Source organism: Seriola lalandi, unplaced genomic scaffold, assembly GCF_002814215.2.
Source record: "Seriola lalandi dorsalis isolate HSWRI2012SDOR001 ecotype SW California unplaced genomic scaffold, Sedor1 jcf7180002054606, whole genome shotgun sequence".
Classification (NCBI taxonomy): Eukaryota; Metazoa; Chordata; class Actinopteri; order Carangiformes; family Carangidae; genus Seriola; species Seriola lalandi.
The window spans coordinates 735,433-761,596 of NW_019525159.1; the positions used below are offsets into that span (position 1 = coordinate 735,433).

General features: G+C 40.0%; 2 protein-coding genes across 3 annotated transcripts; one reads left to right on the plus strand and one right to left on the minus strand.

Moving 5' to 3' along the window:
- Positions 1-357: 357 nt before the first annotated feature.
- nop14 (NOP14 nucleolar protein homolog (yeast)) lies at positions 358-9,510 on the plus strand. The gene is made up of 19 exons (XM_023419665.2): positions 358-535; positions 1,172-1,354; positions 1,717-1,851; positions 2,263-2,404; positions 2,560-2,714; positions 2,892-3,029; positions 3,145-3,267; positions 3,386-3,517; positions 3,632-3,968; positions 4,159-4,289; positions 4,399-4,484; positions 4,595-4,730; positions 5,186-5,287; positions 5,787-5,940; positions 6,047-6,206; positions 7,785-7,932; positions 8,027-8,145; positions 8,287-8,442; positions 8,533-9,510. Exons 2-19 carry the CDS (start codon positions 1,172-1,174, stop codon positions 8,627-8,629), a joined length of 2,634 nt encoding a protein of 877 aa, XP_023275433.1. The 5' UTR covers positions 358-535; the 3' UTR covers positions 8,630-9,510.
- A 2,889-nt stretch (positions 9,511-12,399) lies between these two features.
- LOC111664732 (uncharacterized) lies at positions 12,400-24,052 on the minus strand. 2 transcript variants are annotated; one of them, XM_023419447.2, is made up of 6 exons: positions 23,983-24,052; positions 21,755-21,907; positions 21,531-21,560; positions 19,688-19,830; positions 13,909-13,980; positions 12,400-13,183 (listed from the first exon to the last, which is right to left on the minus strand). In XM_023419447.2, exons 1-6 carry the CDS (start codon positions 23,999-24,001, stop codon positions 13,166-13,168), a joined length of 435 nt encoding a protein of 144 aa, XP_023275215.1. In that variant the 5' UTR covers positions 24,002-24,052; the 3' UTR covers positions 12,400-13,165. The 2 variants fall into 2 exon arrangements, with proteins under 2 accessions (XP_023275215.1, XP_023275216.1); XM_023419448.2 differs by lacking the exon at positions 23,983-24,052 and adding an exon at positions 22,334-22,591.
- Between the last annotated feature and the right edge of the window lie 2,112 nt (positions 24,053-26,164).

The following is a 26,164-nucleotide window of genomic DNA, read 5'->3' on the forward strand; positions in this document are numbered from 1 at the left end:
GCCAGTAACATTAGCTGTTAAGTTTTGTCTTCATGAATTTAATGGTAAGATAAAATGAAAACATGTCAGTTGCATTAGCTGCTAACTTGTGGAAAACAAGGCTAGTCTGAAGCTAAGCAGTGCAGTGTCACTGACTTCAGTAAGATATTATATGGCTGCCATTAACTGCCAAGCCTTTAAAATTTGGACATTTTAAGGGTAGCATTACATAACCTTTGTACATTAGGCCAGCTGCCTACGATTATTGGAGGCTGCTTTATATTATACCCCGTTTTGTATATAATCCTTGCTTTATTTTGAAGGATGTATGTTGGTGGCGCTGTAGGCAATCTTACACCGGAAGTCGCTGTTGTCTACAAGTTGGATTTCAACTTTGACCCCAGTCTGTGCACGCTGGAAATGGAAACTCAGTAAAACAACGTGGATAGAGAAATATTTAAGTATTATTCGTTAAATTAAGCTTTGGCAGAGCTTCAGTGCCCCATGTTTTCCTCCGCCTGGATTTAATAACTCGACTCCTCAACTCGACTGAAAGGTAAACAAAACCGGTTTGATAATGTTACCGTGTTTACAAACTGTTGTTGGTTCATATCGAAGGTAGTTAGCTATAAAGCACCTCCACTTTTTGCCTTAGTCATTTAATTTTTTATTCAATTTCATACTTTTTCTTTGCGTATATTAGAGTCAGACGTATTTGTCTGTGGTAGTCTAAAAAGCTCACTTAGCTAATGTTAGCTAGGGGAGATGTTATTTAGGGCTAATTTGATTCAGTAGGTGTGTTAAAAATTAGTTACAAAAGATGATCTGATTCATATTAGTCTCTCGGATAGATATATCCTGATGACCAGAGTCTGTAATAGATGGATAAATAGATACTTTATTATTCCCAAAGGGAAATTGAAGTGTTACAGCAGTCACTTAAAATAAATAACTAAAAACAATGAGAAAGATATAAAGACTGAATTATAGACAGTTACTAGAAAAAGATAAAATAGAAATGGAGTACAGACTAAATATAGAACGAAAGGGGTGAATATACAATGATAGTAATATAAAACACTGTACGTTACAGCAAGTAATTTGGATATTATGTAAAAGCTGTCATTGTACATTGAACAATGACACTGTAATGTCAGTAATGTTAGCTCATCACTCTACTACTTTGCCACAGATGGGGAAGGCACCTAAGAAGAGGAGCCTTGCCGACAAGGTCCGAAAGACCAAGACCTCTACTGAGATCAAAAACAACCCCTTTGAGGTGAAAATTAACAGGAAGAAATTTGATGTTCTGGGGAGGAAAAGCAAGCATGATGTGGGTCTGCCTGGTGTGTCTCGATCCAAAGCCATTAATAAGGTAAGAGAAAAACTCATTTTGTTAACACTGTGCTGTGAAGCCTTTTGCTCACAGCATTTTGCTGGGAGAGGGATTTTCTGCAGGAGGGACTGAGAAATTTGTAAAGACAGAAAGAACCATGGCCAAAACTAAGTACAAGTTGAAGTGAGGACACAAGTAGAATCAGCTTACTTAACTAAATGTTTCTTCTATTTTCATGACTTTGTATGTATATATGTATGTATAGCCTTGACTTAACTCTTGTTACACTCAAATTTGTAACTAATAAATAATCAGTTTTTTTGCAGCCTGTTGGATCTTAGTGTGTCAGTGTGACTGATCAGGAATGACATGCAGTGTTTTTGCAATTTTTCTCTCTGTAGAGAAAAGAGACCCTCCTGAAGGAATACAAACACAAGAGCAAGTCCAATAAATTCATAGACAGACGCTTTGGAGAGTATGACACCAAGATGGCACCAGAAGAAAAAATCCTGCAGAGGTTTGCAATGGAGAGACAGGTCAGTGGTGTGATAACGCTTTTGAATTACCTTGAAGGATACAACAGACATCAAGTCCTGACATGAAAATGGATGTAGTATTTACTGTCTAATGCTTCATTTTTCCCTGCTTTGACTTTAGTCTATAGCTTTGGCCTTCTGAAATGATCATATACTCAGACTTCTAGTGAAGCAGTAGCTCTAGCAGTTCCGTCACTTTCTTTTTGTACTTCATCTTCCATGCAGCAGATTGTGCTGTCATACATTATATACACATAAGAACAAATTGAACAGAGCAAACACCGGTCAGACTAAGCAGAGATTTTCTGCACTTCTTCCTTTGGGCTAAGAAAGTGACTACTTGTAAAAAAGTTGATTAAGTTGTTTATCTTGCTCTGTAACTAAATGCATTGACTTAACATTTTATCTCAGCGTGTCCATGATAAGAAGGATGTGTACAACCTGAACGAGGAGGAAGAGCTGACTCATTATGGCCAGTCACTGGCTGAAATGGAAAAATACAATGACCTTGTGAATAGTGATGATGAATCAGAAGAAAAAGGGCTTTTGTCTGGTGAGTATCGTCCAAGTCTAAATGCCAAATTAACTTTTTATTAAGTTAATTTAACTTAAATTACATTTTTGCATGCAGATGCTTACATATATTTATGTGATTAAAGTGGAGAGAGCTGGTACATAATAGTGACAGTCTCTCTCTTTCTCACCTAGCTGAGCTGACCGCTTCCCACTTCGGAGGAGGAGGAGGAGGGGGCCTCCTGAGAAAGAAGACATCTGGGGAGCAGCAGGAGGAGGAGGGAAACCAGAGGGCCAAATCCAGGCAGGAACTCATTGAAGAGCTCATTCAGAAGTCCAAGCAGGAAAAGGTGACCTGTAACACACTCCTGTTGATGGACACACATGTTAACAAATGTATTAAACTATCTTGTGAAATTTGATTTTATTTACAAAGGATTATGGCTGTTTACTGGCTGGTGATTGTAGTGATTGTCTTGAGGAGATGTGGCTTGGTCCAGATGATTAACTTTTGGTTTCTTAATCAGCGCGAGCGGCAGGTGCAGAGAGAGGAGGCGCAGGAGCTGACTGAGAAGCTGGATCAGGACTGGAAGAACATCCAGGCGCTGATGGTGAAAAAGACGCCAAAAGCTGAAAATGCTGACAAGCAGGAGGAGAAGCCCAAGGTAGGGATTCACCAATCAATCAGCAAATTGTTGTTGTTCCTCCACTTTGTGCTTTCTTTAGATCAGTGCCAGAGCCTAATATGTTCTTGTTGTCATTCTGCTTCCTCTCTTCCAGCTGGAAGAGTACGACATGATGGTCAGAGAGCTCGGCTTCGAGATGAAGGCTCAGCCCTCAGAGAAGATGAAAACCCCAGAGGAGCTCGCCAGGGAGGAGAGGGAGAAGCTGCAGAAACTAGAGGTACACGCTCAGTGCGAGGTTGCTGTTGAACATTTTTCCCTCAGAGAAAACTTTATTTTTGACATGTTTTGATGTTGTGTGTCATAGTAGATTTATTTTTGCTCTGTGCTTTCTCCAGGCTGACCGTCTGAGGAGGATGATGGGAGATGAAGTCGGGGAAGGTGCACAGAGTCAGATCCACATGTCTGCTGATGACCTAAATGATGGCTTCATCCTGGATAAAGATGACAAGAAGATCCTTTCTTATCAGGTGTGAGACACCACAAGCTGTGGGATTTGAGGGTTAATGTCTCTGGAATACTCTTCATTGATTTTTACCTCAATAAAGAACCTTTTTTATTCATTTACCTTTTTATTTGTCTAGGATGGAAAATGGAACCTTGGGGAGGAGTCTGACGAGGACAGGGATGTAGATGAAGAAGAGGAAGAGATAGGTGAGGAGGAGGAATCAGAGGCAGAGGAGCAAGATGATGAAGATGAAGATAACGAAGATGATGAGGAGGAGGGGGAGGAGGGCAGCAGTGAAGAAGAAGAAGAAGAAGATGGCCACTCTGATCTGGACTCTGAGCAAGAAAGCGAGGATGAGGAGAGAGAACTGGAGGATAAAGAGCCCAGTACAAAACCGAAGAAAAGTCTGAGCAAAGAGGAGCTGAAGGCCCAGCAGGATGCGGCTAAAGCAGAGCTCCCATACACATTCACTGGTAAATACACACACAAATAGATATTTTTTAAAAGAAAGGTGGTTTAATTCTTGAGTAGATTTCTTTTCTTTGGGAGTTTACTTCTGATATTCATCTCAAATAGAGACATTGTAAGTATCCTGAGTGAAGATGAGATGAGTATTCATCCTCACCATTCATCCTCCCCAATCTGTTCATTCTGTTTCTCTAGCTCCAGAGTGCTACACCGATTTGAAAGATTTGCTCTCTGGCCACACCCCTGACAATCAGCGACTCATCGTGGCCAGGACTCAGAAGTCCAACCACCCTAGTTTGGCTGTTGGCAATAAGCTCAAATTGCAGGTACAATATGGAATAGGCTTTATTGTAGTAAACAAGTATCACACTTTTTTTTTAACCAGTTTCAGGTTACAAAATTATTTTATTTTATCTTATTTTATGTTTGTCTCAGAAACTGTTTGGCTTTCTGTTGGAGTACATTGGAGAACTGACCACTAGGAGTCCACCTGACCTCACCACCGTAGATAAACTTATACCGTGAGTCCAGAAAAAGTCTTTTCCTTCTCACAACTAAATAAAAATATTTACTACTGAAATCCAACTGCGTTTCTTCATCTCTCACTCCTGTTTTCTTAAATTCTCTCTAGCGAGTTGTACGCTCTGTGTCAGATGTTCCCAGAAGTAGCCTGTAAGGCCATGCAGAGCATCCTCGGAGACGCTGGTCACAGCATGGAGGAGGTGATTGAGGTCAAAGGACATGTTGCTTTCCCAGCGCTGGACATGGTATGTATTAGTTGCTGTGAATACGATAAAGATGTTAATTGTTCACTAGGATGTATAGAGATTTTTAGAGGATTTAAATCAAAGCTGCAACAATTAATGGATTCATCTGCAACTATTTTGGTAAAACGATTGTAAGCGTTTCAGTTATTTTTCAAGCAAAATGCCATGTATCTCTTAGTTCTAGTTTCACAAATATGAGGATTTGCTGTTTGTTTTTGGTAATTCAGTCATATGGATCAAATGCTTAATGATTTGATGCAAAGCATTTGCTGATGATTTTTAATATTAATCAAGTAAATAAGAGTTTCAGCCCTAGTTGTTAAATCATTTTTGAGTCTGCAGTTGTTGGTACTTTGGAATGGTATGGATTTTGAAAAGTGAGGGAGTCATGCACTCTCTCAGTTTTTTTTTTTTATTTTTTTTTTTTTAATGTGTGTGTGTTTTTGTGTTTCAAGCTTGTCTACCTGAAGGTGACAGCGCTGCTGTTTCCTACCTCAGACTTCAGACATCCAGTTACAACTCCAGCCCTGCTTTACATGAGCCAGACTCTCACCAAGGTACACACAGCCTTCAGTGTGTTTTGTTATTTTCTGTGTTGTTAAAGCTGTTTTTGTTCTGTTTGGTTTGTTCTTGCCTACCTACCACGTGTGTGTGTGTGTGTGTGTGTGTGTGTGTGTGTGTGTGTGTGTGTGTGTGTGTGTGTGTGTGTGTGTGTTACTTCATCTGTGTTATTTCTAATGTGAGTTCACCATCTCTCTTTCGGTCTGAATCCAGCCCTTAGTTGTTATTCTTTTTGTGCTTTTCTCCATATACAATTCAGACATTTTCAAGTGTATATGTTTTCAAGTGTATATTTATGTATGTATGTATGTGTGTAATTACATTGTTTCCAGATTAGAACAGCTTTCTGAAGTTAGACCGATTTCTTGAAACACTCTGTGTTTACATGGCATTTATACTGAAGCGAATCGTAATACAGATTTTCTGGGTGAGCGGATGATTGTTTTTTGGTACTGATTCCATAATCATACCTGTCTGTGATTTGTACATCCTCAGTGTCCAGTGAGATCATTACAGGATGTAATGTCGGGTTTAGTGCTGTGCTGTCTGGCAGTGGAGTACGTCTCTTTTTCAAAACGCTTCTTGCCAGAGCTCATCAACTTTCTGGCTGGAACACTACACCTGGCCGTGCAGGACAAGGCTTCTCTAGGTAGCTGCACATTGATGTGTCACAGCACATTTCCACAAGATTGTCATGCATGTTTTGGTGCCAGCGTTTGTAAGGGGAAACAGAACTGACAGACTTTGCGTTGCAGGTTACACTGTGGTGCCGCCTTTTAGGCCATCAGGGAAGAACAGTGATCTGCTGGTGTTGTCAGACTCCGAGTCCTGTAAGAGCTGGAGCAAGAAAGACCTGCCACTGTCTGCTGTCCAACACCTTGAACTCAAAAATGACCTTGACAGAGATCACCACAGGTAGGAGTGTGACGTGGTATACATGTTATTTCAGTCAGTTTGCAAAAAGTTTAATATTACTTTAAAATATGAATATCAATATAGAGTTGTTGTTTTCATCACCATTGTGGTAAGCTTCTCCTGGTTTGGGTTCCTTAACGGTGAGTCGTTCAGGAGGTTTTTACCGGGAGCCAAATTATCTATCTATACTATTATATAAATGGACGAGGGGGTTAAAACCAGTGGGAACATAAAGCGGTCTAATATAAAAATCAGTGATCCACCAAATGTAAATATGGTGTGTCACTGACCTCTGGAGGCTTGGAGTTCAGAAACATCAGATCTCAGAGTGCATCTATGTAAGAATACCATGTAACAACAGGAGTGAACACTTGCATGGAGAAAATTATAGGCCCAGTATGAAGAGAGGAAGGGGGATCACAGCTTATCATGTTCAGTTTGGAACAGAATAAGATGCTGAAGAATGAAATGGTGAGACGGGAAGGAAGAGATGAAGTGAGACTGATTAATTCAAGGAAGTGATAAAAGTCAAGCTCATCTTCTGTGAGGACGAAATTGAAGCATGCTGACATGCACTCATACAGATCTCTCCTATAAGCAGTTTGTTTACCTGTAGAGACTTCATGGATCAGAGCTGATACATCCACTCGTGTGATTCTCTTGAGTCGCCAGCATGGTTTCACACGGCAGCTGGTGTGTGGGCACAAAGCAAAGCTTGCAAACAGGCTTCAGCGAACGATGGCTGTGCACAGTTTATGAGAATTACATTTTTATTTGTACTATACTAAAATTAATACCTGTAACGTGCTATAAAACAGTGACTCAGACTCCAAAGTGGTTATATTAGAAAGACATTTAATGTCATTTATTTGCTGTACTTGAGTCACAAGGAATAAACTTATAGTATCTTTTAACGAGATTCATAATCAAATTCAAAATAATTTGTCTGAATTAACTGAAAGTATTCACTAGTTTATCCAGTGTATTTATTTGAAAGCAGCGCTTTATACAGACTGTTTTAATCCATCATGAGCAGGACCGGGTCTCGCTGTAACCCTAAATACCCGTTCAGTAAATTGTCTTTAAGCAGTCTGACCCAGTCCAGTCTCTACCACACTGTTGTGAACACGACACGTCATGTGACTCCTGTTCCTCACACCTGGTGCCCAGTCATATTCTAATATCTGTGTTCCTTCAGGCCGTACAGTGACACACACACACACACACACACACACACACACACACCAGCAGCTGTGTGTGTGAACAGCGTAGTAGCTGTGGTAATTATTGCCAGGGTGATACAGCATTCCTCTGAGGGGAGGTGGGGGACAGTGAGTGTACACTGAATTGAAGTGAAAGTGTATCTAAATGTGTAAAGATGAACGCATGTATTATAATTTGAGCTCATGCAGCAATAGTGACAGACAGAAGTAATGTTGAAGAATAGTTTGAGGGGTGATCAGAGTCATTTTCTATGGCGAGTTCTATGTGTGTGCTGGCTCTGTTCTTAATAACCATGAGTCAAAAAGCAAATAATAAGACTGAGATGTTCATCTATGTTCATGTATTTCTTCACAGGTTGATGTGTTTGTTTAACTGCCTGGACTTGGTGAAGCGATGCTGCCTGCTCTACAAAGACCTCACATGCTTTCCACAAATTTTTCAGCCAATCAGAACGCTGCTTTCCAAACATCTCTCAGCCCAAACATTACCAGAGCCTTTTCAGGTTTGTCGCAGATGGGCTTGAAATAGTTAGTCTCTCACTATTTTTCAGTTTGTAGATGTATTGTAGTTTATGTTTGTACTAATGTTTGTTGCAGGAGCTTCACAGTGAGATCCTGGAGGCCATCAGCAGTGCCCCTGTGACTCACAGTACGCTGGTTTTTGAGAAGAAGAAGCCGATTCCTCTGAAGCTGCTCACACCCAAGATTGTTGAAGTGTAAGTAGTTAATGAAATGGAATTAAAAGCCTGTTTTTAACGATGTTGAAAAATTTGCCCCATTCAAAAGCTAGGATTAAACACAAAATTTTCTGGTAGTGCATCTGTTTTAATATCTCCAACACCTTTGATATTTGTCAGGCTGGACTATGGAAAGAAGCGTGGCAGCAGCAGAGAGGAAAAAGAGAGGGAGCGACTGAAGCACAAATACAAGAAGGAGTTCAAGGGCGCTCTGAGGGAGATCAGGAAGGACTCACGCTTCCTGGCCAGAGAGAAGCTCAATGAAGTCATGAACAGGTGTGGATAAAACTGAAACCTCCATGTGGAAGTGAACAAAACGCTTTTCTGGCGAAAGCCTCTTAACCTTTTCTGCATTGTGTGTTACAGAGATGCAGAGAGAAAGAGGAAGGTGAAGGAGCTCTTTGGCAGCTTGGCCACTCAGGAGGGAGAGTGGAAGGCCCTGAAGAGGAAGAAGAGGAAGTGAAGTGCAGAATTTCAGTCTCCATCATCTGTTCTTTTTCATATGGACTTCTGCTGTTCGGCTTTGAATAACAGCTTGTACAAGGTTGAAATTTGAGGAACTCGGAATTGTAAAGATTCTCTTTTATCACGAGGACACATTTTTATACTGTTTGAGAAATAGCTGTCAGGATTGCACACCAAGTTGTCAAATATTCTGATGTAGGCGTTTGACGTGTCTGTGGATACTGTTGTTGGAAGTGTCAATCAACAAAGCAGTGAATATTTGGTTTCCATTCCCCTTTTTTTTTCCCACCAGAATCGATCTCTACACTGCGCTAAAACACAGGAACAATAAATAACTTTAAATATCTTTAATAATGGTGTCTTACATTCAGTCAACAGTGCACATATTTTTCTGTCAATGATATGAGGGTTAATGTAGTCCAAGGGTTCATTTTAGAAACAAAGTCAGAGGCTTCACCATATGACAGTTTGAACATCCAACATGCCTTATATTATCACCTGCTATTCACATGACAAAGAGTTCAAACAGGAAGTGAGTTGGTACACACGAGTTACACGAATGGTTTAACTAGTCTGACAGGAAGAGCTGGTTAAAGTTTGGTGGTTTGTGCTGGAAGATCTGTGGTTCTCTGTGTAGCTGTTGCTGCTGCTCAGGGTACATACGGAGCTCTTATTATACAACAGTAATCCCAAAGGTTTACTCAGTACTAAAATAGCCCCACCCTCGACTTAAAGGTCTCAGCAGCCTGGGCTGACATTTAGACACCTGCAACACTACAAGATGGCTTTGGTGCTGTTATTCGGTTGATGCTGGTTGGGAGTAAGGAGATGAGATTCTGATTTTACTGGTAATATTAAAGTTTTTTGCAACATTTTAAATCATCTCACCTGTTGCAGCCTCAGTGACGACACCTCATCTCTTCCTGTAAGTGATAGTCTCTGCATCCAGGTTCAGCATGATATGCAGCAGATGATGTCAGCTGTTTCACATGCTCACCTCGTCCATAGCAAGTCTTTAGGTTGTCCTACTTATTCTTGTGTCACTTTTTAGTCCCCCCCCGGTCATTGTGGACAGCTGCTGCATCAATATCTGCTTGCGTGTTTTGCAGGCAGGCCGTCACCACCGGGCCCTGCAGTGACATTTAAATATTCGGTGTGCTTCAGGAGGTCGGCCACCTCTTCATCATGCAGCTACCTGAGGGAACTCAGCCTCAGCCATCAACTGCTGATGCATTTTCTCAGCTCAGCTCTCTGCACTGTGCCATTCTTGACCATCTTGACAGAGTTCTCACAGGATCATTTCCTCTTCCTCTAGAGACGCCAAGCGAAGCAGTCAGACTGGAAAACTGAAAAGAACGGCTGGGAGTGATTTTTAATTCAAGTCCTTGCACCATTATCTTAAATGTTTTGATTGTTCTTGATTATATGTCCTTTGATATATATGTATATATTACAACCATTTAGGAGCCTCATTCAGATTCTCTACCTACCCTACCTTCCCTTCAAGGTATCCCCACTCAATATCAACGGCTCCTTTATCATTGGTCAGGGCATCAATGACTTCTCTCATCACCTTTAATTTAAGCTCTTTACTAATGCCTGCGGAGCCTCGAACTCAGCCTGTCACTGCCCGTACACACCGAACTGTGATCCATCATATCAGTTCAATATGTTATATCACTCTGTAGTGTTATAAAAGTGAAGCTGCAGTTGAACCAGGACTCAACAGTCAAATCACATCAGGATTCTTCACATAGATGCAAATTATGAAGTTATGAAACAAACCAAAATACAAAACTTGTGTTGTCATTACAGCTGCTCTCTGCAGGGAACTATGAAGAACAGTAACAACAAGGAGTTAACTGGCTGCTTCTGGACCGCAGGGATGTTCCAGGAAACAGCTGCGGACAGGTGTGGACATTAATAAGAGTGGATGAAAAAATAATATTCTGATGCAGACAAAATACAAAGGCTTCATGAGTAAGAAATGCAAGAGAGGAGTTAAGAATTAAATTAATTATTAAAAGTTAATGTGAATTAAATGAGTACTGACCTTTATATTAACTGTTTTAGGTGATTCAAGCTTAACAAACTTAACTTTGTTAAGCTTTAAACGTGTTTTGGAGTGAGGTCATATTCAGTAGACTACACTGTTTTTTTAGTGTTTTTTTTTTTTAACTCTAAGGCAGTTTATTTTTTTGTGTGTACACATACACAGATTGTGTGCTACCTATACCTGCTGACAAGTAGCATATTATACAATGTAAGAAAGATATGTAAGATACTGCAGCTGTAGATGGATGTGTAGTACGCAGTGTACCACGTTACAGGTGGTGAGATGCTGTGGGTCTAAAAAAACGTTGATGACGTCTTTCAGGAAGAAGCTGTTGATGGATTTGGTGGTCGTGATGTAAATGGAGCAGAACTGTCTCTCTGAGGAAAAATAGTGGAGGAGTTGGGTGCAAGGACGGACCTCTGTAAGTGCACGTCTAAGTCTCCTCTTTGTTATTACACACACTGTAGAGCCTGCAGCTGGCTGGACAGCTGCGTACAGCACATAGTCAAGGCCGACATGCTTTATTATAATAACACCCCGGCTGATTCAGTGGCTACAGGCAGGATTATTACTCTCTTTAAACCAAATGCCAAAAGACATATTTTCCTCTGATGAAAATGTACAAAACCCCCAAAAAACAGAACATCTAATCATAAATCCTTCTATTACTAAAATCCTTGGAAGATATTGAAATCCTTAAAACAACATGTTGTTATTGGTACATGTTGTCTCCTAGATGATTGTTTCACAACTAGGTGACACATGCATGCTTACACACTAACACTAACACTTACACTTACACACACTTACATTATTGTTGATGTTATCAGGGGATTGACTGGCTGTTTTTTTGTTCTCCTGTCTCATGAGATAATAACAAGAGGGAGAAGATGATGTGACATCCAGCTGAGATCAGGCGTCATAATGTGCTCATGAACTAAAATAAAACAGATGTCCACACATGTTCTTTAATAACAATGTGATCTTTAATTAAATTAGGGATGTGTGTGATGTCATCCGCAGATTGACTTATAATTAAACTCAAACTCAAAATAAACATCAAGAGATATTAAAAGGATTTAAATGTGCAGTGTGTCAAAAAGAGAATAAGATGCAGTCTAATGAGGAAAATTAAATAAAAGTTATTTTATCCAACACTAAATTTATCATAGTAAATGAATCTGTAAAGTAGTAGACAGCAAAAACATTGACCAGGATCATCATTTGCATCATATCACATCATATCACATCCCCATCACTGATTATTGTTTGTAAAAGCACAAAACATTGAGGAAATGTGATAAAATTAAAAAATGCTACAAAATTGTAAAACATGCAAAAGCGCAGTCAGACAGACAAATGTGACAAACACTAAAACATCTACAACAATTAAAACACAATCAATAAGGGAAATGGCTTGATAACAAGAAATAGCTGCAAATGGCCAAACATTTGAAAAAGTTGAAATGTTGTAGTGCTAACATTTTTTAATTTGGAGCATATTTCCTCGTTTCCTTGGTCACCATACTTTAAACCATTAATTATGGTTTAGAGATTCCTACACGTTTGCCTTGTTCCAACAAGTTGTTTTGATTTTTCTTCAATTGCACCATTTATTTTCGTCTTTTTCTAGCATGTGGCTCTGCACTCTATTGACCCCAAATGTGAACGTAAAGATAATTGAGCAAAGTGAGAAAACGTCAACAACCGCATAGTTTTTACATATTTTATTCAACACTTAAATCCAAATTAATTCATATCACAGCCATTAAGCTGAACAGTGGTTTACATGCTCTTGGTTTTCAAAAGTCCATTCAGTATGAGATATATTTGTTATAGCAGTGATAACTTAAAAAATACAATACGAATGCACATATAGCTCTTAGCACTCCATAGTCCACCGCTATAAACAGTGACAGTATACAGACAAAAATAGAGAATATCATTATGCTTCCATTTCAACCAGATCACTGTCAATTTTTCCATTTATATAGAGACACTTAGGTGCTTGAAGTGGTAAATTGTGGTATATTTCCATGTTTGAGTTATTGACATAACCACACAGTTGACGGAAAACCGACATATAGACACATACACATGCGCACACACAACGACCAGGTGTCCTTCTCAGTGGGAGGGAGTCACTGTAAATGACAGCTGGTCACGGACGACACACACACCTGAGGTCCCTTTCAGGACTGAAGGCACACGCATGTACACACTCACACAGCACCTCTGTTTCTCTACATTTACACATATACTGCATTACAGACATACATAACAACACACATACACATACACATACACACACGCACACACACACACACACACACACACACACACACACACACACACACACACACCCACAGACGCTGGGCACAGACTCCATAAAGGACCAAAACGAGGCACAACGGGACTTGGCAGAGCGACATGGAATGTTTCGGTCATTGATCTTTGATTGTGAAGCTCTCAGTCAGTTTAGTCGTCGGTGTCCTCCTGAGAGAGAAGAGGGACAAGAGGTGGGCTGTGAATTCCCTGTCCTTTATGCAAATGACTTCCTGCGATGGGAGCATTTTAACCTTGAGTGAAACTCCTCCATATGGCATGAAGCTGTGAAATCTCAGAAACTGTGTAAACCAGTGACGGTAATGTTGCGACAACCATTAAGACGGGTTATGTATTCCTCAGTCAGTCCTTCACCTGAGAAATGATGATTTGTTTTTCGTCTTTGGAATATTATTCTTCCGATGTTTAGAGGACAATCCAACCAAAAATGTGTCCAATTTAGAAAGCATTTAGGATATAAACCTCCACTAAATGCTGTACAATACACAAACGTTTAAATGACTTTTAAAAAATGTTGAAATAATTTAAAGGTTAATGTTTTCCTCAAACTCCTTCACCCTTAAATGTTGATTTTGTTTCAAAAGCAGGGTATTCAACTAAGAGAAGTACCATTTATGTTTATAATGTCTTAAGGGAAATTGGTGCATCTAAAAGCCTCATCTGAAAAAAACGTAAATATAGCAAAGGTTTGATCTGTTCATTCTCCCTGAGATTTTGAACTGAGAGACAATGAAAAGTCAATTTTCTCCTGTGTAGATATTGTCACTGAACATGCTGAATATGTGCACATGTAATATATTCATTTTCATGTTGAAATACTGATGCAGCTTCACATTACCAGCTGTAGATTTTATATCAGCCAGTTGCAGTCTTACCTCTGTAGCATCAGCAGGGTCAGAATCAACCGGTGACTCTGCCACGTTCTGTGCTGCCAGGGCATCATCACCCTGAAAAAAAAGACAAAAAGAATGAATGGATAATGTGGAAACAGACAATAGAAGAAAGGAGAGGGGCTGTTGAATGCAGAAACCTGAGAAGATTTAATATGGAATGAAGAGCGCAATGAAAAGTGCCTTCAAGTGCTTGTATTTGTGCACATACTGAGAATTTTAAATCCTTCCACTTTTTCTTTCACACCGCTCCTCTCTTTTTTTTGTGTTATACTGACCCGTTTGAGAAGCCTTTTTCAACAGTTTCTTGTGGACAAATAAAGAGTAGACACAGATTGAGCTGCAACAATTAGTCAAATCATCGTTTGCTTGATCAACAGAAAATCAATCTGCAGTTATTTTAATAATCAAACAATCATTTAGTTGTTTTCTGGAGGACACTGCCAAATGTTTGGTTCCAGCTCCAAGTTTCAGTTCTTTTCTTTGTCATGCAGCGGGTGGTGGGGATTGTCGCTTGACAAGACCTTTGTCCATCGTTGCTATTAGGAGGCAAGACATTATAATACATCCTCTGAGCAGCGCTAAGTGTGCAGGGCAGATTGGAGCCTACTGTGAGTTGCTATCGGAAAGTGACGAGATGGGCCGGGGTTAGCTACTTAGCATGCTAACTTCAGTAGAAGAAGAGACGTGAGAGAGACAAGAGTTAACATCGGTGTTGCTTTCCATCACAGGACACAGCTCTTGGTGAGTGACAGAATGAAGTTTGATGCTGAACTGGCAACGTTTCTTCTAGACTGGTAAGTAAACAGTTATTAATGCTAATGCTGAGTATGTAGCAATAATTGGTGGTGTAAGATCTAAAACTGTTTTGTAGCTGTGATTTGTCACAGTTTTGGAAGGCACTTACAAAGGATGTTGTCCTACTGACAGATCAGAAAACACTTCTTTGTGTAATTCTGGGACTTGTTGGTTCTGGCACATCTAACTGTCATTGCCTTTACAACAGGGACAACTTGTGATAAACCCACAGAAGAACACCTAAGCTTGAATCTGAACGACACACGGAATTCACCCCACTCTCGCTTCGTCCCCTGATACATTAAAAAGGAACTTGCACTCATTTCATAACGGTCATTATGATCGTGGTCATTTTGAGTGAGTGGGCAGCTCAGAAAGAGACGAGGCATGAAGCGCTAATGAAGAAGGTGGGTGACGTCTCTCTGGTCGAGCTCAAAAGGATGCCTTGATTACACCGTGCCACTAAAATGACCTTCCTTAATGAGGAGCGGTCACAGTGAGCTGATGTGTGCACGTGTGTGTGTGTGTGTGTGTGTGTGTGTGTGTGTGTGTGTGTGTGTGTGTGTGTGTGATGCGCTCGCCGGCTGCTGACATAACCTTAAACCAGTTATTGCACCTACTCTTCCTGCTGTTGCATTTAACACCACCCATCAAGTCTCCCATCTGTTCACCCAGCAGAGCCAGAGAAACGCGTGCTTATGTAAATACACACACACACACACACTCTTGGACCACAGTCTGCCAATAAACACCGCCTTTTCTATTTACTGTGGTCAGATTAAACTTTGGCCAAAAGTTTAAGATTTGTTCAGTCATTTTTTTTTTTTTTTTTTTAGGACAAATCAAACCTGAGATGTCTGTGTAAACCATAATCTTCCAAAGCAAAATCAAAGCCAACACCTCACCTACGATTACTGTGTTGTTTCAGAGCAATTTTCAAGCAGAAATTGCTTCCTGGGGGATATGAAATACAGCGGCCTCTTTTATTGCATGGCGCTGAAAAGATCTGAGCAATAAGACGTGTTTGTTGAGACGATTTTCTATTTTCTGTCATGTATCCTCCTCTGCTGTCCAGCACTCTGCCCACCACTCTGTCTGCTCTGCTATCTCATTGTCATTTTCATCTCCTTCTACCTTTCTGGCGTTTGTGTCTCCTGATATGAGTCACCAGCAGCTGATGAATTGGTGAAACGACCAGATGAAGAGATTAATCAAGACTCAGCATGCCACCATCCTCTGTTTGCTTGTGTGTACGTGTGTGTGTCTGTCACAGGAGACAATCTTTGATGGGCTCTCTCAACCTGGCATCAATTTTTAAAATGAAATCAATATTAATGATGTTTAATGGCTGAGCACATGGGAATGATGGTTGAATGAGGACAATCTGCTGCTGTCTGCATGTCAGTCTCTTGCTGGGAATACCAAGATTTAAAAAATCTGTGGGTTTATTCCTCTATCAGTCAGTCCACCATCTTTCCATCAGTCAGTCCACAACCTCCCCGTTTGTCCATCTGTTTGTCTGTTCTGCTTTTGGCTCGTCAGGGTTCCTCATAATGAGGCTGATCACATTCCTGGTGGAGCTTGATCACTGTTTTATCCCTAAGGGTGTATATCACGATTAGTGATCTAGCTGCCTTTAATAACACAACTGCAACGAAAGATGAAAGGATTTGATTGGGTATTTGTGGGAAAATATCATCTTTTGATAATGGAAATCAAATGCATGCAGGGCAAAAAAAAGATGGAGTTGGGGAGAAGATTTGTTGATTGCCTCAGTGAAAGAGCTGCTGAAAAACATTTTGTTCAGGTGTCATTTGTTGCCACTGGCAGGAAAATAACTCGATCATTTCTTTGTTGTCTTATCTTTTTATAATGAACTTTTCACTAATCACAGCAAATTAAAGCAGAGCTGAAGATGTGCATGTGCGTATGTGCGTGTGTTCTGTTATCGCTTGGTGTCAAAAATGTTGTTATTGATTCCCTTGTGTTTCATCACTAATTAAGGGATGGGAACTCGAGCATCACAACAAACATTCAACAAAGTGTTTGCGTTGCCCGGGGAAATATTTGATTGGCTTATCATTTCCTGCTACTCTCAGCGAAGTTATGAGAGAAGAGGGTAATTACAGGCAAATTTAACCGTCCCCTCAGAATTACATCCAATTTTAACACCTTATTAATACAGATGTATGACAGAGGAAGTACGGGGGAGTGTGACTGCTACTGTGTGACGACATATGAAAAACATGCGAAAGCAGTGTTTTTCAGTTAAGAAAAAAAAAAAGAAGCAGAGCATGAGCACAAGGACCGTCTGTCCCTCGTAGAGTTTGTCTAGTTTGAATGCTCAAGAGTTCCTGCGCTTGTAAGAGCTGGTGTTGAGTAAAAGTGAGAAAGTAGTGGTTTAGGGTGAAAGTCTTTCACATGTCGCCAGTTGTAATTAAAGGTGCCTCACAAGGTTTTCTTGTAAACAAACAAGAAAGTGTTGAATGCATTTCCTTCCTCCTAAAGTAGATTTTTGTGAATATTTTGAAACCTGCCTTGTTCACAACCATGGCAGTTGACAGCAGTCTTCTTCATCACAACCTTATTGCGTCATTACAGCGCTTTCCTGCACATTACAGTACGACTATGTGTGATGAGTGTGTATTGCATCATCAAGTATGCATGCATTAGATGTAAATGAAAGAGACCTACTTGTGAAAACATTGCTCCACAGTTCTACTAGTGATTGAACTTTTGCTATTTTATTTTTGTGGCAAAAGTTGTTAAATTTACCCGTAGCACATGCAAAATCCATGAATTCTTGTTGTTTCACATGTGGTTTTTAATGTGAATATTACATGCGGAAAAAATGCCTTAGATCAAATGTGAAATATATGAAAAGCAGTGTGCTCCACATGTGATTAACATGTAAAATAATACACGGTTCTTTCATTTCTTTTATTTTAATGCTAAATGTACAGTAATACGCCCTAAAATCATCCTGTAACTAATCTGTACTCTTGAATTTTTAAATTGTAGACTCCCACATTGCTTAAGCCCCAAATTACGACCCTGACTGTATCTACAAAAATCTACACGAAGAGCTAGTGAAATAAAGCTAAAGACAAGGAGAGAGTGAAATAGAAAGATACAGACAGCAAAATGTAGCGTAAAAGAACCCACTGACAAGGGGAAAGAAGAATCATTTTTCATATTTGTTTGAGTGTCGCAGCAGTAAATTGTTTTCTACGGTAAACTGCCTTTACCTCCTCCTTTGGACAAACGAAGGCCAGACTGACTGATGAACAATGCAGGAAAAGCTAACAATATGTAACGGCTTTGGTTTCAGAGAAGAAACACACACAGCAGATAAGATAAGAGAGGGCAAATGATTCAAGGTCAGGAGGCCATTTTGACACGGTGGAGACTTATAACCGACAGCCAGTGGCATGAAATGGAGGGATGTGCTGTGCTGCAAACCACCATTTCTAAAGGCGTGTTTAATTTTATACTGGTAGGTCTGAGGAGAAGAGTAAGCATTCATCATGTCTAGTCGCATTAAAGTTGAACTGAGATTTGAATTTTTCTCACTTCTTCAGTAAGGAAATATAGAATATAATGAAATTTTATAATGATGAAATCATAAAACTGTTCCATGGACATATTCGTGGAAAAAGTGTCTAAGTATCGAGCCTGTATGTTTCCCATGGCAACAGTTGAACGATATGCGAGGGTCGCCGTTGCTAGTGTGTTTGCCAAAACACAGTGTCAATTTTAATGCTGCCCTATTGACTGGAGCACGTCATAGCCGTGTATAGCCTACACATGTTGATAGAAGATGCTAACTTACTCATGTTAACACTGATTCCCACTTGATGTCACTTTTTATTCATGTTATTTCAACACCTGCTGAGTCATTGTCAGCTCCCGCACACTCAGTGTTGTGTTCTTCCCACACTGGAGGCACCTAGCTAGCATTAGCAGTCTCTCTTTCGTGGCTCCAGATGTTGTCATGGCAAATGACAAGACTGTCAAAATTAACAAGTAGTCCTGTCACTTCAGCACTTCTTATATTATGCTGCGTTCACATTATATCATTTACGGTGCATTTATTTTAGCCTCCAACTTGGACGTATCAGGAATTTTTGACACCATCAATACCACTTGGTGAAAAGAACTACAGAGATATCGGCAAACTGAGTGGATGCAGGTAGATCACCAATTCCATCAAAATAAAATCCGATATCAACATTAATACAGTTTATTTAGCTAATTTTATAGGAGCTAGATAGCAAAATTATTCTGGCGAACACTTGTCACATTGGCCTGTTACTTTCTCCTGGCTCGATATACGCCCGGTTCCACAGCCCAAGTCCGGTCCACGTATAGCATGACTGTTAAATGCTATTTCCACATCTGGACCGATTCTGCTGCACACAAAAAAAAGTCATCCAACACTGGAGGATAACAGCTGGAACCAGCCCAGATGTGGAAGCAAATAGGCCAGACTTGGGCTGAAGATCCAAGCCTATGTTGGGCCAGAAGTTTCATTTTGCTATCTTAAATGTGTAACGTGAAATCAGCTCATTTTGTTTTGCCGGTGTGACTACAAGGTTAGCACTGTGGCTAACCACCGTGGGATAATGTCTGTTCTTCCCATTCTCCTGACATTACCCTGTGATTTGAATCATACCTTAGCAATGGCTAACAACTTCAGCCCACCAAACCTGCCAGTTGTATTATGAACTATTTTTAGTGCCTGTCCATAAAGATATTGAACAGGCATATTGTCATTGTCAGAACTAAAGCCCACTGGGGAACACTATTCTAGATGCTTCTACCACAGCTCAAGAACTGCAGAATTAAAACTAACAACATTTTAAGTCAAGTCAAAACACACAGAGTATATATAAGTATTCTAATTAATTACCAAAAATTAATTTTTATTTTCGATTCTAATTTAAATCAAAGGCATTTTTCTTACTTGTTTGGCTGGATCCTTCTTGACCAATCCGGTGGCAGCAGCAATATTGCCTGCACCCTCCACAGTTTTCTGGGCCACAGCTGTAACCCCGGTAACCACCGCTCCACCCACCTGAGACACTCCAGACACAGTTTTACCTGCAACTGAAGTCACAAAAGAAGGAGAGAGGGGGAGGGCATTTCAGGAGGGTGTATCTCTAAAGAGTCGCAATACCTGTGAGGATTGGCTTGCATAAAAAGATAAACATGACACACATCTCACAAAACTGGATTTCAAAGCTTCCACAGTGATGGGAAGGAAACATAATGTCAGCGGTGCAGCCCTTTAGTGACTTACTACTCTCACTTCATAAATAGTACTTTGAATATAGAGTAGCATTGTAGCATTGAGATAAATCTGGATGAAACACTAAATAGCTTCCAAAATGTTTGTTATTTTACCTGTTTTCTTCCTATTCTCGCATTAGTGTTATTGTAAAATGTAATGGAAGCTCTACAGAGTTCTAAGTGTTATCAAATACTCGGCTGCCTCTTCTTCAAACGCCCTACAGAGTTATTTAAAACCAGATACCTAATATCATTTGGTAAACTGAAAGTCCTCAGGAACAGCCTGGAGGCCTTTTCCTTTCAAAACCCTTCTACACTGACTTTCACCCCGCCTTTTATTGTCTGAGCAATGCATTGTTTCGTTTGTGGTTTTGCATAGCAGTACTTCTGGTTTCACATTTGTTTCCTATGAATTTTATGGAAACTTTTTGTTTTACTGATATTTTGTAAAATTTTATAAAATAAGCTTGGCCTCTTTGTTGAATTAAGGCTAAAACATCAGTCAACATTGATATTGTTAGCATACAATAAATGCATTTTCCGATCCTTTTACAACAAGTGCTCAGTTTAGGGTCACACTGTGCTAAAAGCTGCTGTTTTATTGTCTTGTGTTGGTGTTTTCTACAGCAGTGATTCCCAACATGGAGATCAGGACCCAAAATAATCATTTGTTTTCATAAATTTCCACTGATCTTTTCTTTTTTCCAACAAATTACTGGATAAATGTAAGTGTCAGCACTTTTTAAGACGTCAGACCAAAAACAACGAAAAAAAAAAACACATCTCTGTCTGTTCACAATTGGTAGACATACACAGCTGATGATTTTGGGTCACAAGCGTCAACAAGCCAAAAAGGTGGAGACCCAATGGTCTGTGCTGTAACACAATGGAGTCCAACAGTGTGACACATAATAATTAATCATGACTCAGCTGCTCTTTGCTTACAGGGCAACATCTCTGCTTGTCGGGAAAGCAGATTATCAGATCATGAGTCTAATGTAAGCCACTTGGTCCCACTGATAGAAATGATACCATCCATCCTCCCTTATTTAAAGGCTTTTTATAAAACACTCTGCCATCCGTTTTTTTCTCTCGTATAATCCCAGCTTCCTAAACACTAACAATACTTCTAATAATGTAAAGCCAACAATGTAGAGCCATTTTCCTTGATGCCTACAGCAGCCAGTGTCCCTCAGCTTCTCTGCTTGTTATGTTTGAGAGAAATGGCAAGGCCTGCACACATGGCCCACAGGGAGTTAGGACGGTTGTGTTGAGTCAGGCGGTGAAATATGCCACTTACTCACCTGCAGAGTTACAGTACATCTCTCTTATTGACCGCCAGAGGATCCAGTTAGATTACACTCTTTTTTGCCTTTATGTCAAAGATCTACTGTACTTGTGTAAAAATCCTGTCATGACCGGCTGGTTGCAAAATGTGTAAATTCATGCTCTGATTTTTCAGAGCAACATGGGAATGGAACAGATGTATTTACGTCTGCATTAATGTGTGCTGTTACCTGTTGTGACTCCATCCTTCGTTTTGGTACCTGAAAGGAAATGCAGGTGAAGCTCAATTAGTCAAAAATAGGAATACAGTAAATGATCAAAATACCCAGTTTTATACAGGCTCAGAATTGTGTATTAAATTGATAATAATAATAATTAACCAATAACTTTTCAAAGCTTTCTGTCCCATTTTCAAATGAAATGATCATCAGTCAAATTAATTCTCAGCACCCACCTACAAACATAACCCCATCTTTCGTCATCTCAGCTGCTCCAGTCACTCCCTGCTTGGTTTTCTCCGCCGCTGCCACGACCCCATCCTTGGCTTTAGAGAAACCCTTCATAAACGCGTCCATGGCTGCTTGATTGGCTCCCAAATAACACACAGCTGTGAGGATGTCAAAACAGGGCGCAATGAGATCTGGGCACTCCCGGATGAAGTGAGGCGCTCGGTGTTAAAACGAGTGACAAGACACACACACACACACACACACACACACGCACAAAACGATGCCACCGCCCTACTTTTCTTTGGTTTGTCAAGCCAATATCACCGTCTGAAATATGTGTGCTGTTGATACAAGCAGCTCTGCTGAAAAATCCCACCTGTAGGAATTGGTTTCAGCCCAGCTGCGAAACCATGAATGGATTTACTATCAATTTCAATAAAAGAAATAAATAAATAGAAACTGAGCTATTGTATTGCAGTGCGATAGGGAAAAACAAATCGTGTAGAGGCTGCTCCAAAATAGAGAATTAAAAATATATATTACGAGTAGAAAGGCAAGAAATCAAAGAGCTGTGCTCCACGCACCTGTTTGCTTCAACTTCCTTTGAAGCGAGATTGTGATGAGTCTTCCGGGATGACAGCGGAGATTCCCCCCAAAGAGCAGTCGAACCGGTTTATTGTCTCCAAACTACAACTACTACTAACGACCGTGCGTGTAGTATTGTCTGCTGAACAGACAGACGGACACAGACAGAGTGAGACAGACAGACAGACGCTCCACAGGTTTGACAGTAGACGCCTCCCACGCCTCGGCGATGGAGAAAGAGCGATTAAACCCCGTGATGCTGATGCGAGAGAAGAGATGCTCCGCTGCCTGTCTGTCTGTCTGTCTCCAACACACACACACACACACACACACACACACACACACACACACACACACACACACACACACACACACACACACACACACACACACACACACACAGATTACGTAGCTCTCTCTCTTTGCTCGTGGGTTGCCCACAGCGTGTAGGTGCAGCAAGCAAAATCATCGGTCGGCTCAATACATCTGCGGCCGAACCGCCAATTAGTGGCAGTGTAATTATGTAAGAAAACACTACTGGGCTGTTCAGTGCCCCCACATGTGAGTAAGATGTTAACTACAGCTGCACGGCGGGTCGCTGATGATTTTTTTTGTAAAGGCCATGTTGCGATTGGCTCGTGGTAAATCAGACTGTCACAACTCGTATTGAATTTTACAGATTTTTGGTAAAAAAACTTTGGTTCCCCTTTTTAAATAAGGACAGCTTTCATAAAGAGTTTACGAGTTGTAATGGTTTCATTAACGGTTAAACGATAACAATTTATTAATGTATTATAGATTAGATGAAGGGCATAACAACAACAAGTTTTGGGTTGCCAGTTTTCGAACTCACCACTTAAAAGGTTTGCAGACGATCTGAACCAAAATCTGTCTAATCAGTTTATTAACAACTTTATTAACAACGTGTACTCTTTCTGTTTGTCAAGAATGCAGTTATAAATGTTTAGTCTGTTGCTCCTCAATCAGCTCATGGGATTCCCATATGGTACCACTTTCTAATAAGACACTCCTTAAATGATAGCTTATCATAATAAGCCATGGTGTCTGCAGAAAGTGAAAAACCCCATGAGGGTTTACTAATGAATTACAATCTCAATTTTACTAAAACAACAACAAATACAACAACAGAATATATTGTAAAGCTGCATTTTTTCACAACCTGGCAACCCTAAATGTGTTATTAACAAGGTGCAAGAGGTACCAGTTATTACTAATAAATAATTAATAAAGGGTTTGAACATCACATCGTAAGTAGAGGATTTTGGTTCCAGATTGTCTGGAGCCCTTTCCTAGAAATATGTGGTCAAATGTTCTAACTAGTCAAAAGGAATTTTTACAGGCAACCCAGAACTTCTCCCTATTCATTTTCTTATAACAAATCTATAACGGATTTGTTAATGATTCATTAAGCATTAATAAGGTCAAGTTAAAACTTGATAACCCTTGCTAAAGGGTGTCTTATTAGAAAGTGATACTCATAGTAAACTCTACCATAGGACACGATCATAGTAGGCTACTGTAATACTTTACTCGGATATAGGCTACAGTTTACGTAGGTTTAAGGGATGATATGAGTCAAGCTTAGATAATCTTCTCCTCCTCTTATGACATTTTCTTCTTCACCCACCTTCTTTTCCCTCCTTCATTCCTGCATGTTCTTTCCATGTCTCCTTTTCATCGTGTCTTGTGCTGCTGTGTATGTATCTAACAGTTCCAGTCTATTTGGGATAGTTTGGTTGTCAGTGGTGTGAAACACAAGTCTAACCATCTATGGTGTATGCAAACAGCAGCCAAGTAATAAAAATAAACCTCTAGTGAAATTCATAAACAGTGGTGTGATAGTGGAGCAATGGCCAAGGAAAGTTTATTTGTACAGCAAATTTCGTACCCATTCAAAATGCTTTGCATGATGCATTCAAACGATATCACAGCACAGGCTTTTTTGCAATTTGTCCTCAGAGAAATCAGAGCCATATTCCACATTTGTATAAAACCACAAAGAAAACATAATGACATGTCATGATCATATTGAAACTAAAGAGGACACCAGTGAAAAATAAGGACAGCTAATAAAGAAATAAACACAAATAAAACATTTTCTGTGCTGAGTTACAGACAGCCCTCATGAAGCTTAACATCTTAGGCGTGGTTTACAGTGGGCTCAGATGAACGGGAACTTGCAGGGGTTGAAACCACAGTTGCATGTTAGACTGGCCTGATTGCGGTATCGAGATGAACACAGGCTCAGCCAAGCTGCAGCTTAACTACACCGAGTGTCTGAGCCGCAGGCGTGTCAGACAACCTCAACATCCTGTAGCACAGGAGGCAGCGTGCCTGATGGCTTACCAGCATCATTGTTACCATCATACATTGTGCCCTGCAATGTTTTAAGCACCGTTCACATTTCCACATCGTTGTACAATTACCAACAATTGTAGATTTAATAGCATGCTTGCATATTTTTTTTTATCATTTTTAGCATAGTGTCATACCGCTGTAAAATTTCCTTTTGACTTTATTTTAGCATTCATGTCTCAATTCAACTCTTGTTATGTGCTATATATTCTATTCATAGCTTTGACTTTTCACTGTCTCATCAATCATTACATGGGCCAACTCACAGATTTATCCACCTTCGTCTTTATTCCAGTTTATTTATCTACTTTATTTTTATATTAAATGGCCACGCCAAAAACAATCTGTCCGGTAGGCTGCACCACTTCCTCCTCTAAAAACCCAGTCTTTTGTTTAATGTAATGTCTGTCTCACTTACCTATGTCATGTGTTCAATCACCTGACAATTGATCACTAATTACACTGAGAGTGGTGTTGTGTACCTTTTTATTAAGCTTGTCATCTTTGACAGGGACGTGATGACTCAGTGCAACACTGACAATAAGTCATGCTCCACCAATGAATCAAATGAAGTGAGAAATCGTTTCCCTGTTAAGTTTCTTCCAGTTTGAAAACTTGCTTGTGATAGGTGACTTCTAATAAGTAATATTGTCCTAAATATTTCTGTATGTGCATCGGACTATAGCACCATTTCCACTGAGCTTCCTGCAGTGACAGTAATCTGTCACATATACAATATTAGCTTACACTTAAACTACGGTTGGAATTGTTCTGACAATACATACAGAATATGATTATATGAATATAATTATTCATATATGACATTTAATTATAGCAGTGTCTTCAAAAAAAATATACACAGTGAAAGATCTGAAACTTAGAAATAAGTAAAATGATCTGAGCTGTATAAATCTGTTCTGTTACTGAACTTTATGATATTAAACCTGAGTTAAACCAAGTCAGCTGTAGGTTCACGTCAGAGCTCAGGAACAGTGACCTCTACAGGTGGTAGAGACCAGGATCAGGCTAAACCACATGGTGCTTCTGAGGACATAGCAATGAAGTTAACTTTGGTTTAAACAATTTATGTTGCATATAAATCCAACCGTATAGGAGGCACTGGAGGGTCGACCATACATTCACACTGTGAGCTTCTTATGTGGTATGTGTCACTCCTGGCGGTGCAAGAGGTGCTCTAGTTTCATCCATGAATTGGTATAGAGTTGCAGTGCATGGAAACGTGGCATTTGTGTCTCTTTTCTCATTTCGGATGCATTTCTGTAATTTTGTAGCTGCAAATAAAAAAAACATGTCTTACTGTCTAAATTGGCATAAGGAAGTTAGATGGTCCACCACTTTGGCCCAGACTGAAATATCCCAACAATTCTTAAATGAATTGCCTTTGAAATTTTCCACAGACATTCATAGTCCCCATAAAAACCCTAATGACTTTG